Here is a 14073-nt window from a genome sequence, read left to right as displayed (position 1 = left end):
TGGAAAAAGGAATTTGAAGACCTAGGTTTCTTTTCTTTCCTTTCCTGCATGGTCTCATCCTTATATGATACAGATTTTGGATTTAGGCCTTAGACGATATAGAAATTCTTAAAATAAATAATTAAATACTCAACTTTCCAAACCCAGGTTACAAATTCAGGCACCTTAGGCATTTCTCTTAAACTAAGCTAAACTAAAACTTAGTTTTATACACCGGGTCATCAACCAATTTGGGTCTCGACTTGGTTAACATTAAGAATAGAGTAATACAAAAGAACAGAACAAAGAAATCTAATTTGGAAAAAGTAGAATAATTAATTTCCAAAATGTTTGGCAAACAAGATTGTCTTCAGAGCCTTCTTGAAAGATAAGAAGGGGCCTAAGCTTCTTAGCGAAAGTGGCAAGTTATTCCAAAGCTTGGTTAGTTGAATAGAGGTTGCATTCCATGGGCTATATTTACTAGTTTGGTTTAATACGAGTACATTAAGGCATGATACTTACATTTAACTTAATTAATTTTGATGAATGCATGTTAATAATAGGCCCACTGATAATATGTATTTACAGTATATAACAAGAAACTACAAATTAAATGGTTTTCTATAGATTAAATATATATATCTCGGGAACCATTAAAAAAGTCAAAATGAACTGTAGAACATATTAATTTAAATTTTTAAATTTAACATATTGAATTAATAATATGTTCTACAGTTTAATTAATATGTTCTACAGTTCATTTTGACTTTTTTAATGGTTTACAGTATATAAGACACATCACCAACATACTAGGCCAAATCTGTTTGACTTTATATATTTAAATCTTTTTATTAAACAGTGACAACAGCAGGTACAACGAAAGCATAAGACAAGGTTTACAAGAGCAACCAGCTACTGTGGAGGACTGATATCCTCCACGATCATGATCAATACCCCTACCCCCTAGAAAGAACACCACCCTCCCTCCCCCACCAAGAGAAATACAACAGTACACAAATGGGGGTGGGGGTGGGGGGGATGGTTAGATGTCAAACAGGTATACCTGATTACATTTGGAGTCTATTCAGGATATGGCTATGACTCGCAGGGGACAAAATGTTCAAGTATGGAGTCCAAGTGTTGACAAAGTCTCTGCTCCAGCGACGAGAAGAACAGGCCAAACGGGCCTCCCAGCCCATAAGCTCATGAAGCCGATTCCTCCAAAGCCAAAAGGAGGGGGGTCAGAAGAGAGCCAACAACATAAGATACTTTTCTTCCCCAAAATGAAACATTTACTAAGAAATAGTTTTTCTGAAGAAGTATACACAGAGAGTAAGGAAAAATGAGCAAATAACACAGACAGCACCGATACAGGCATGGGAACCTGCAACAGGTCCTGCAAGAAGGAAGAAGGCGCCTTCCAAAAGGCCTGTATTCCCTCACAACTCCAGAGACCATGAAAATAAGAGTTAACCTCCACGCAGAGTTGAGTGTCAATACAGCCCATATAATAAGCCTGACTTTGGGAAACATATGCCCGCAGGACTGTACGATAGTGACATTCTCGCAATTCAGCACTATAGACCAGACCCACTGTACGTTTCAATACCTTTAACAAAAAATTCCCCCCCCCCCCCCAAGTCACACTGCCAAGCTTCCAAAACCCCAGGAAATGTGACTTTGCTTTTCAAAGGATATATTCTACTTTATGAAAAAAAATGTTTACTATATAGGCCATGGCACACTGCTAACACTCCTCCACAAACTAGTTGATAATTTAGCTCTTTCAGATGTGTTTAAATATTTTTTTAATACAGAGCCTGACGGTAAGACCTGGGAAGGGAAGTTGAGTGTTGGATGAAATGTGGGAATGTGTATGTTTGTCTGTCAAAAATGACATTGAAATAAAACAACAAACACTGCCTCGGATCCGAAGCAGTCACGTTCCTCTGGCTGGCAGATGGGATATATCTTTAGCAGCACGGTCCAGGAGAATAACTGAGCAGACTAAATAGGCCCAATTGAGTGTTATTTGCCAACAGCTACTTTGTAAAATCATTAGGATTTTGGAATAATATAAACTTGCCAATAATTCCATGTGTTTATAGACATAGATAGGGTCTTATTTCCTAAGACTTTTCCCATTCTGTATCCATGGAGAAAGTTTAGTAATTCCTGCTCCTCAGAGGGCAGGTTTACAACAGGGCACCGCGCGTTAAGGCCCTAACGCACCTTTGTAAAAGGAGACCTAAGTGTTTTTTTAATAAAATGATCATGGGGAAAATAGGTGCATATTATTCCACCTGCTCCGAGGCAGGTATATTATGCATGTTTGTGCTGGTAAGTGTTGCTACGTATTTACACATTTTACATGCTATGTTCATAAATGTCACTCCCTTCCCTCCACCACCTATATTCTGCTTCACACGGCATCACTTGGAAGTAGATACTATAACTTCCATGAAGAGAATGGCACGGGGACAAATTTTTCCTCGTCTCCATGGGAACTCATTTCCCTTCCCGTCCCGGCAAGTTCTTTTCCTGTCCCTGCCCCTGCCCCATTTCCGCAAGCTCCGTCCTCATCCGCACAAGCCTCAGCCACTTTAAAATCCTAAGTAGCAACATTCGAGAGCTCAGATTGTGATGTCATAATGCCTCATTCCACCAATGCCTGAGCTCTGTCCTCATCTGCACAAGCCTCAAACGCTTTAAAATCAAAAGTGTTCGAGGCTTGTGTGGTTAAGGCAGAGCTTACAGGAATGTGGCAGGGACAGAGAAATTGAGTTCCTGCAGGGATAGGGACAAATTTGTCCCCATGTCATTCTCTACCTCCATGTACCTACTGTTCACACGTATGTACATTGAGCAATTTTGAGTGTATGAACTGCTTTTGACAAACATTTGAGTTACCATATATACTCAAATATAAACCAAGATTTTTGGGCCAAAATAATGGCCCAAAAATGGGGGGTCTTGATTTATATTCGGGTCAGCGCTGACCCGCCTCCCTCCCAAACCTGTTGCAGACCTCTGCTGGGCCTGCCATGAGACCTGGGGGACCAGTGGTGAGCCGGGATAGGAAGGATCCCTTCTATCTCCTGTCCCAGCTGACTCTAATAACTTTTACCTCCCTCCCCCTCTCCGGCATACCTTTTAAATCCCTGGTAGTCCAACGGTGAGCTGAGAGAGCAAGGATCCCTCCCACCTCCTGTCCCAGCCGATTCTAAGAATTTTTATTTTCCTCCCACTTCCCCCGTGTACCTTTAAATCCATGATGGTCCAGTGAGAACTCGTGGCAGCCAATCAGCTAGCAGTTCTGCACAGGCAGGAGTGAAGTAACATAGTAACATAGTAGATGACGGCAGATAAAGACCCGAATGGTCCATCCAGTCTGCCCAACCTGATTCAATTTAAATTTTTTTTTTTCTTCTTCTTAGCTATTTCTGGGCGAGAATCCAAAGCTTTACCCGGTACTGTGCTTGGGTTCCAACTGCCGAATTCTCTGTTAAGACTTACTCCAGCCCATCTACACCCTCCCAGCCATTGAAGCCCTCCCCTGCCCATCCTCCTCCAAACGGCCATGCACAGACACAGACCGTACAAGTCTGCCCAGTAACTGGCCTAGTTCAACCTTTAATATTATTTTCTGATTCTAAATCTTCTGTGTTCATCCCACGCTTCTTTGAACTCAGTCACAGTTTTACTCTCCACCACCTCTCTCGGGAGCGCATTCCAGGCATCCACCACCCTCTCCGTAAAGTAGAATTTCCTAACATTGCCCCTGAATCTACCACCCCTCAACCTCAAATTATGTCCTCTAGTTTTACCATTTTCCTTTCTCTGGAAAAGATTTTGTTCTACGTTAATACCCTTTAAGTATTTGAACGTCTGAATCATATCTCCCCTGTCTCTCCTTTCCTCTAGGGTATACATATTCAGGGCTTCCAGTCTCTCCTCATACGTCTTCTGGCGCAAGCCTCCTATCATTTTCGTTGCCCTCCTCCAAAACTGAACACAATACTCCAAGTGGGGCCTCACCAATGACCTGTACAGGGGCATCAATACCTTCTTCCTTCTACTGACTACGCCTCTCTTTATACAGCCCAGAATCCTTCTGGCAGCAGCCACTGCCTTGTCACACTGTTTTTTCGCCTTTAGATCTTCGGACACTATCACCCCAAGGTCCCTCTCCCCGTCCGTGCATATCAGCTTCTCTCCTCCCAGCATATACGGTTCCTTCCTATTATTAATCCCCAAATGCATTACTCTGCATTTCTTTGCATTGAATTTTAGTTGCCAGGCATTAGACCATTCCTCTAACTTTTGCAGATCCTTTTTCATATTTTCCACTCCCTCTTCGGTGTCTACTCTGTTACAAATCTTGGTATCATCTGCAAAAAGGCACACTTTTCCTTCTAACCCTTCAGCAATGTCACTTACATACATATTGAACAGGATTGGCCCCAGCACCGAACCCTGAGGGACTCCACTAGTCACCTTTCCTTCCTTCGAGCGACTTCCATTAACCACCACCCTCTGGCGTCTGTCCGACAGCCAGTTTCTGACCCAGTTCACCACTTTGGGTCCTAACTTCAGCCCTTCAAGTTTGTTCAACAGCCTCCTATGAGGAACTGTATCAAAGGCTTTGCTGAAATCCAAGTAAATTACATCTAGCATATGTCCTCGATCCAGCTCTCTGGTCACCCAATCAAAAAATTCAATCAGGTTCGTTTGGCACGATTTACCTTTTGTAAAGCCATGTTGCCTCGGATCCTGTAACCCATTAGATTCAAGGAAATACACTATCCTTTCTTTCAGCAACACTTCCATTATTTTTCCAACAACTGAAGTGAGGCTCACTGGCCTGTAGTTTCCTGCTTCATCCCTGTGACCACTTTTATGAATAGGGACCACATCCGCTCTCCTCCAATCCCCAGGAATCACTCCCGTCTCCAGAGATTTGTTGAACAAGTCTTTAATAGGACTCGCCAGAACCTCTCTGAGCTCCCTTAGTATCCTGGGATGGATCCCGTCTGGTCCCATCGCTTTGTCCACCTTCAGTTTTTCAAGTTGCTCATAAACACCCTCCTCCGTGAACGGCGCAGAATCTACTCCATTTTCTCGTGTAACTTTGCCAGACAATCTCGGTCCTTCTCCAGGATTTTCTTCTGTGAACACAGAACAGAAGTATTTGTTTAGCACATTTGCTTTCTCCTCATCACTCTCCACATATTTGTTCCCAGCATCTTTTAGCCTAGCAATTCCATTTTTTATCTTCCTCCTTTCACTAATATATCTGAAAAAATTTTTATCTCCCTTTTTTACATTAAGGTTGCTCCTGCCACATTTCACTGCTGGACTACCAGGGATTCTAAAGGTACACGGCGGAGGCGGGAGGGAGGTAAAAATTCTTCAGCTGGGACAGGAAGCGGGAGGGATCCCTACTGTCCCGACCCACCGCTGGACCACCAGGACTTATGGCAGGCCTGGTGGAGGCCTGCAAGGCATAGAGAGGGATGGGGACAGGGTACAGAACCTGGGAGTGAGGAGGGCTGCGTGCAGAGACTGGTAGGGCAGGGGAAAGAGTGAATGAGGGGGCTGGAAGCAGTGCCAGGGAGGGAGTGGGAATAGGGTGCAGAGCCAGGCAAGGCACTGCACTTGAATATTAACCTCCCCAGTTTATATTCGAGTCAACCTTTTCTCCTCCTTTTTTTGGGGAAAAAAGGTTATCTCTGTTTATATTCGAGTATATATGGTATGTGGTAATGCTGTCATTCTCCTGGATTCTGTAGAGGTCGCCCAAATTTGGGTGTGGATCCCAGATCCATATATAAATTATGCAGTCAAGTAGGAGTCAATTCATGGAGTTAATTAGCACTAATTTGGAGTTATGCGCAGATCTGCCCTACACTCTATTGATAACACGTGCACCTAAATTTGATAGCACACAACTCCAAAAAGGGTGTGGCCATAGAAATACATTTCTCCCTCCGTATCCATGGTGATTAAGGGCAGAGCAGGCTCGTGAATATTTAAAAAATCGCGAATAATATTTGGGCTATTTCTGCCCCTAACCCCCACTTCCCCCCAGCTATTTTAAGCCCTGTAAGCCCCCCCCCCCCTTAAGCCTTACTTGGTGGTCTGGCGGGTATTCAGGCAGGAGCGATCTTCCCACGCTCCTGCCCCATGCAGATCACTCACAGGAAATGGCTGCCTTGAGCTCCCGTTGTCTCTCGAGACTATGACGGGAGCTCAAGGCAGCCATTTCCTGTGAGCGATCTGCACGGGGCAGGAGCGTGGGAAGATCGCTCCTTCCCGAAAACCCGCTAGACCACCAGGGAAGGCTTAAGGGGGGGGGGGCTCACAGGGCTTAAAATAGCTCGAAAAATGAAAATGATGTTTTTGGCATAAAATCGTGAATAATCGAAACCGTAGATACGGAAACCGCGAATATGGAGGGGGAAGTGTAGCATGGTCGAGTCAGGGGCATTCCCAGAAATTAGGTGCAATGTTACAGAATACAAGCATATGTGCACTAAACTGCCATTAGTTGGGTTCCCTTTCCATAAGCTTTTCACGATTCTCAGAGGGCTATAGAATCCCTTGGTTCGTGTGAATTCTATCACAGAACCCAATTGTCATAGGATCAATAGTTTATGTACTTTTTTAGTTTATAAATTAGTCATATTTTATTTATATATCAAAGCTATTTAAAACTTTTTCCTTAGTATTATACTTAGCTTGGTATTAGTAGCCAGTGTTAGGGAGCGCCTCTACCAACATGCACATGTTTCAAGTTAAACTTTTCATCAGGGCTCCCGTAGTTAATCTAGAACAATCAAAAATATCAAAAATATATTATCCTAAGCCATATGAGAATATCAAAATTCAATTCTAACAAAAATACCATACTAACAAGGACCTGTCTGCAGTTATTTTACTGTTATTGTTTAAAACTTACTATCGTGCTTTTTCAAGAACCGCTTCTCTCCATAAGGTATCATAGTTTTGGCGACATCAGTTCCGGTTTATACAAAAATTCAAACCGAAACTAAACGACCTTTCACCCTCACTACACCATTGGCCCCTCTTTTATCTCACTTAAACTATGGTACTTTGGTCCAACAATAAAGTTTTTCCCAAATTCCAGAGGGCCCTTGATGCTTTTTTTGTTCGTTTGTCTTGACCAAATGACCAAAGTTTTATGAAAGGAAGTTGCAAACTTTGCAGAATACTGCCCCCTTCAGATGGTTAGGCGTGCACAGAGGACTGATCCCATAACTCCACTTATGGCTTCTGATAATCTTCCTTCAACCTTTTGGGGCCTAAGATGGTTGTATGCGCCTGGGCAGCAAGTGAGGTTCGATTGGTTCTGCTGCCCTCTTGCCCCGAAGGCTAATGGGCCTCCGTATTTGCTGTGATAAGGGATTAACAGAACCGCGAATACAGAAAAACCGCAAATAACTTTTCATGTTATTCGCTGTTTTCTGTTAAAAACCATCGTGAATATGGTGAAACCGCGAATAACATGGTGGGAGACCTGGCCTGTTCCTGAAGGAGAGGCAAAACACGATGAAGAAAGTGCTGGGAATCGGCGATTTTCTCTGTAAACGCTTGGAATCAGCGATTTCTCTATGCGAGCTGATGTAATTGGGGGGGAGGAGTCAGCAAGCTAAAATCTGTGAATAATCTAAACCACAATTGCTGAAACCGCAAATACGGAGGGAGAAGTGTACTGCTTTTCTTAAATTTTGTGTTGTACACTACTGAAAGTCAAATTTTAAATAAACTATAAACGGGTTTAGAGTTGTCCCCTTACTGTTCAATAATTTGGGCCCTTACCATGTGGCAAGTGCAAAACCATGTTTCACTTTAGTAAAATGCCTCCTGATTACCCAGTAGCTATTTTCTATAAAGTGTCAAGAGCAGTAAAGGCCTCAGTTGTGGCTTGTTTTATTTCATAACTTTGCCTCATATTCAGAGGGAAAAATGAATTGAGGCTGGAGGAGCCAGGGGTGGGGAGAGGATACAGGCCTCAAAGGGACCTTGCAACATTGCTGAGTTTCAAAAATAAGGATGATAAGATTTTCACAAAAGGAAACTGCATACCAGCTGCTCCACGAAATTCATATACTGCCTCTATCACGCTGTACCCTCTTGGCCTTCAGTGAAGCATGCAGAGTTCCTTTTCCCTTTTCTTTGACTTAACTTAGGTGAAGTCATCCTGATAAACCTCTCTCTCTCTCTCTTTCTCTTTAATGCACAGAGGCCTTTATGTTTTTCCAATAATTGGCAGCAGAGGTAGAATTTTTTTCCCCCCTTTCAAGTGATGAATAGTTGGCAGGGGATCAAAGCTAAGCCCTTGTGCTTTTCTGGCTGCTACTAAAGGGCGTCGGAATTGGCACAGATCCCAGCTGCTTAGCAATAGGCATGCAGATGAGGTGCCAAGCGCAGGGGTCAGTGGCAAAGTGTCTGTACACGTTCTTCATCTCTGCTAATCTAGTTTTGTTTTCTCTCTTGTGTGTATATTTGTGTGTCTGTTTTTCCAGGCCAACAGTAGAATGAAGCTGGTGGAGAAGGAATACAGTCAGAAGCTCTCGAAATCCTCAGTGGTAAGACAATGCTAAAATCCTGCAAAAGTACCTTCATGTGCACATAAATTCTTTTTTTTTTTTTTTGTACTGTGGGCATGGAGCATATCTTGCCCGTGTGTATAAATATTTATACTTGTATAATCTGTCTGCTGCTATGACATGTCACCACCCTATACAGCTGGGAATTAAAAATCCCTATTGCCTGGAACCAAATGATCAACATTCCATCGGGGACCGTTCAGCATCCATCTTGGCAAAGCAATAGGTTGAGAGAAAAATCCAATTTCATGTGATTCCATTTTTACCAGGTTTTCTTTAAAATAAGTTTCATGGGTTTATATTTTCCTCATTTTTTTAAAGATGGATTTGATCCATTTTAGAGAGGTACGGCCATTTGAAATGAAACGATCCATTAGACCAGGGGTGTCAAAGTCCCTCCTCGAGGGTCACAATCCAGTCAGGTTTTCAGGATTTCCCCAATGAATATGCATGAGATCTATTTGCATGCACTGCTTTCCTTGTGTGCTGATAGATCTCATGAATATTCATTGGGGAAATCCTGAAAACCCGACTGGATTGAGGCCCTCGAGGAGGGACCTTGACACCCCTGCATTAGACAAAAGAAAAGAAAGTACAATTAGTTTTTCAGTCATTAAAACAAACAAACAAACAAAAAAAAAACCTCCTAAGTACTGCCAAAAGTATACACACACGTGCTCCTCTCCCTCAAAACAAAAGAAATCAGAAAAAATGGCCCTACGAAATATACAAAAGGAGGGATGGAAAACCAACAACTCTTAGGGAATGACCCCCAGTTACCTTCTACCTCACCTCAAATTCTATTCCCCCATTAGATCTACCAGAAACCACAACCTGTTTGCATACCCGAAAATCGCTGGCTGCAGATATCGAACCTTCCTGGACAGAACTTTCAAGTTTCAAGCTGGTAGACAGCAATCATGGCTAGGCTATTTCATCGATACCGCAAGGCTGACCTACAGCATCTTCCGGAAAGAATTAAAGACCACTTTGTTTAAGAAATTCTTGTCCTAGCCAGACACTCTCCCGCGAACATAACTTCCACACCTTACCCTGAATTTCTTCCTCACACTAGGTATCCACCTTCCCTGTCTGCTAAAATTCCCTCTTCATAATTGTATCCTGATATTCACTGGTGTTTGACTATTTTCAATTGTAAGATGTAAAATAGTTAATTTCTTATAATTCAACCTATGTATAATTTTCCTTTCAACCACCTTGTATTCATCTACTGTAATTTGCTGATTGTACAGCTCTTCTTCTTTGTGAACCGCCTAGAAGTCGCAAGATTGTGGCGGTATAGAAAAATAAAGTTGTTATTATTATTAAATGTCTAGATACAAAGGTTTATTGCAGCATACCAATTGGATCCAACACGGTCCATGGTTTGGCTTAAGAACGGCTGCCAGCCTAAATATTGTTTTTTTAGCACCCACCGCCGCCCCTGCAGCCCTCTCCCACCTCTGATCCGCTCCTTATCCGCATTCATGGGTGCTCCTGGAACCCCCGTGAATTTCGGGGGAGTACTGTATTGCTTTCCTAACATTTATGCAACTCTAATAGGGGTGTGCAGGCACATATATTTATTTATTCCATTTTCTAAACCGTTCTACCAAGGGAGCAAAATTTCCTCCTGCCGACCCTGATGACGCAGTGATAATGAATTGTCTGTAACGCTTTTTTTTAGTTTTGCTGCTGACAACATTATCCTAAACTGTGTGGCTTCTATGAACCTTTGTTTCCAACACCCGCATGGGGAAGATGTTCGGGGAAAATTCTGCCTCTGAGGTTTATACAAAATAAACAATTAGCTGTGTTCTCTGGAAATTACAGTCCCGAGCAGTCTGTCATCATAAGAACATACTGGGACAGACTGAAGGTCCATCAAGCCCAGTGTCTTGTCATCCCACGTTAAGGATCAACAGTCTCATTTCTTAAAGCTTTGTAAGGACTCGATTTCTGAATACAGTGAACCTCAGAAAGAGACATTCAATGCATGTAAAGTCAGGATCGCAGAAAATAACTTAGACAAGAAGAAAATGCATTTCTGCTATATTTCAGCACTACTGTTTTTCCAACCAAATTAGAAAGGCTGTTTACTTGCATTGTGCTTTCTGACTTCCTCCTTTTCTTCCCCCTTATAGTTCTAAACTTTTTAAGAACTCTTATTATTCTAGAAGAATGTAGAAATTTGTTTTCCATACAAGAGCACATGAAGAATGCATTTCAACTCAGATGTTGGCTTGGCCTCTACTTGCATTTCTGTGATAGAATCCTGATGCTGAAATATCCCAACATGCCTCTTGGTACACAGCTGGAGGAATTAGCGATGCCCCCGTGTAACAATGCCCAGATGCTCCTTTCATTGGGTTTGCTCTAGGGAAAGCCACAGGAAGATACGCGCTGCTTGACAAGTTGGTGTGTTGCAGGAAAACCGTAAGTCAGGCCAGGTGCAAAGGAAGCAAGAGCTCCCCTCGTTGCCAGCAAGCTCCTTGTTCCAGCCAGCCGGGAGATGTGCCGCTCTCCAGTTTATGGGAAAGTGGAAGAAAATAGAAGCCTGCGTGCGAATGGAATCCATCCAGTTTCTGCATGCTGCAGAAGGATTCTCACTGGCAGTCCTGGGGTTCTGTTCTGACATAACACTTTGATTTAAGCTCTGTTCCTACTAAGAGCAAAACATGTGGCCCCATTACTACCATGAATTCATATATCGTATGAAGTACTAGTTCTATTGAAAAAGTCTGTATTAAACGCGGTTCATAGACAACGGCGCGAAAGACAAAAGCGCGCGCCGACAATTGAGCGCAGTGCGGAGGTGCGCACCTCACAAAATTACAGTTTTTAGGGGCTCCGACAGGGGGTTTTGTTGGGGAACCCCCCCAGTTTACTTAATAGACATCGCGCCGGCGTTATGGGGGGTTGTAACCCTCCACATTTTACTGTAAACTGAACTTTTTCCCTAAAAACAGGGAAAAAGTGAAGTTTTCAGTAAAATGTGGGGGGTTACAATCCCCCACACCACCCACAACGCCCCCACAACGCGGCGCGATGTCTATTAAGTAAAGTGGGGGGGTTCCCCCCCACGCCCTCCCGTCGGAGCCCTAAAAACAGTAATTTAGAGCGGCGCGTGCCTCCGCGCTGCGCTCAATTGTCTGGGCGCGCCTTTGTCGCGGCGCGCTTTTGACCTGACACCATTAAACGCTCAAGGTTTGTGTATTATACTTCCCCCCTTCCTTCTCTAAACTGCCCTGGCTGGGATTCCAGGGTTCTGCTCTCTCCTGGTTTTCTTCCTATCTCTCCCATTGCACCTTCAGTGTACACAATGGTGGTTCCTCCTTGCAATCTCGGAGTCATCTTTGATTCCTCTCTCTCCTCCACCCAAAAACAACACACCGCTAAAACCTGCTGCTTCTTCCTCTTTAACAGGGGTGTCAAAGTCCATCCTCGAGGGCCGCAATCCAGTCGGGTTTTCAGGATTTCCCCAATGAATTTGCATGAGATCTATTAGCATACAACGAAAGCAGTGCATGCAAATAGATCTCATGCATATTCATTGAGAAAATCCTGAAAACCCGACTGGATTGTTGCCCTCGAGTCGGGACTTTGACACCCCTGCTCTATAATAATACCAAAATATGACCCCTCCTCTCCGAGCATAATACCAAAACCCTTATCCATACCCTCGTCACCTTGTGCTTAGATTACTGCAACTCTTAGGTCTTCCACTCAGACATTGTTCTCCCTTTCAATCTGTTCAAAATTCAGTTGCACAACTTATATTCCGCGAGAGCCGCTGTGCTCATGTTAGACCTCTCCTAAAGTCACTTCATTGGCTCCCCATCCATTTTCAAATACAATTCAAACTCATCTTACTGACCTACAAATGCATTAACACGGCAGCCCCTCATTATCTCCCTTTGCTTATCTCCTCCTATGTCCCCCCCCAGCCCCCATGAGCTCTATTCAGCTGGTAGGCCCCTTCTATCTGTGCCCTTCTCCACTGCCAACTCCAGACTCCGTCCCTTCAGTCTTGCTGCGTTGTATGCCCGGAACAAACTACCCGAATCCCTATGGTGGGATCCATCTCTGGCGGTGTTCAAATCCTAGTGCCCAACTCTTTGAGACTGTTTTCAACTCCTAACTCCTCCTACCCTATATGTCATGTCTTTCCAAGTTAGACTGTAAGCTCTTATGAGCAGGGACCATCTATTAAATGCCTTTCAGCGCTATAGAAGTGATAAATAGTAGTAGTAAGCTCCCTATTTTCCTTTTTTTCTGTTCCCCATGAATGGTACTAATAATAATAATAATTTATTTCTTATATACCGCCAAAGCTGTAGAAGTTCGAGGCGGTTTACAATAAAGAAGGGCTGGACAATCAGCGAATAGGTACAATCAGAGAAAGGGTACAATCAGCAAATACAATTGGTGAATGGGAACAATCCGCAAAATAGATACAAGTAGTAAATGTGAGCAGGGGAGCTGGTACAATATAAGGAGTTAGGAGTAGGTGAACGGGAAGGAAGTAGAAAAGGAGATCTAGGGGGCAAGGGTAGGGTAGGGGTCTTGGGCTACAAATCGGTTAAATAGATTAGTTTTTAATAATTTTCTGCAGTTTAGGTAGGATGAGGAGCGCGAGAAAATATTGCTCAGCCAGTCATTTAGATGACCTGCTTGGAAGGCTAGAGTTTTGTTACATAGTAACATAGTAGATGACGGCAGATAAAGACCCAAATGGTCCATCCAGTCTGCCCAACCTGATTCAATTTAAATTTTTTTATTTTTTCTTCTTAGCTATTTCTGGACAAGCATCAAAAGCTCTACCCGGTATTGTGCTTGGGTTCCAACTGGCGAAATCTCCGTTAAAAACTACTCCAGCCCATCTACACCCTCCCAACCATTGAAGCCCTCCCCAGCCCATCCCCCACCAAACGGCCATACACAGACACAGACCGTGCAAGTCTGCCCAGTACTGGCCTTAGTTCAATTTTTACTATTATTTTCTGATTCTAGATCCTCTGTGTTCATCCCACGCTTCTTTGAACTCAGTCACAGATTTACTCTCCACCACCTCTCTCTCTCTCTCTCTTTCTTTGTCTTTCTCTCTCTCTCTTTGTCTTTCTTTCTCTCTCTTTGTCTTTCTCTCTCTTTCTTTGTCTTTCTCTCTCTCTCTTTCTCTCTCTCTTTTTCTCTTTCTCTCTCTGTCTTTCTTTCTCTCTCTCTCTTTCTTTCTCTTTCTTTGTCTTTCTCTCTCTCTTTCGCTCTCTTTTTCTCTTTGTCTTTCTCTCTTTCTCTCTCTGTCTTTCTCTCTTTCTCTTTCTGTCTTTCTCTCTTTTTCTCTTTCTCTCTCTGTATTTCTTTCTCTCTCTTTGTCTTTCTCTCTCTCTCTGTCTTTCTTTCTCTTTCCCTTTCTCTCTCTCTCTTTCTTTGTCTTTCTCTCTCTCTTTCTCTCTCTTTGTCT

At 43.2% G+C, this 14073-nt stretch overlaps 1 protein-coding gene across 9 annotated transcripts in view; it reads left to right on the top strand.

Annotated features, from left to right (window-relative positions):
- Window positions 1-14073, top strand: part of CEP112 (centrosomal protein 112) — a 729616-nt gene that overhangs the window by 535131 nt on the left and 180412 nt on the right. For all 9 annotated transcript variants that reach the window (XM_033961733.1, XM_033961732.1, XM_033961731.1 and 6 more), the window contains one exon: window positions 8529-8591. In XM_033961733.1, coding sequence (XP_033817624.1) covers window positions 8529-8591 — 63 coding nt within the window. The remainder of the gene's footprint in view (window positions 1-8528; window positions 8592-14073) is intronic.

The sequence above is a fragment of the Geotrypetes seraphini genome, chromosome 10 (genome assembly GCF_902459505.1).
Source record: "Geotrypetes seraphini chromosome 10, aGeoSer1.1, whole genome shotgun sequence".
Taxonomy (NCBI): domain Eukaryota; kingdom Metazoa; phylum Chordata; class Amphibia; order Gymnophiona; family Dermophiidae; genus Geotrypetes; species Geotrypetes seraphini.
This window is presented reverse-complemented; position numbering and strand designations above follow the sequence as displayed.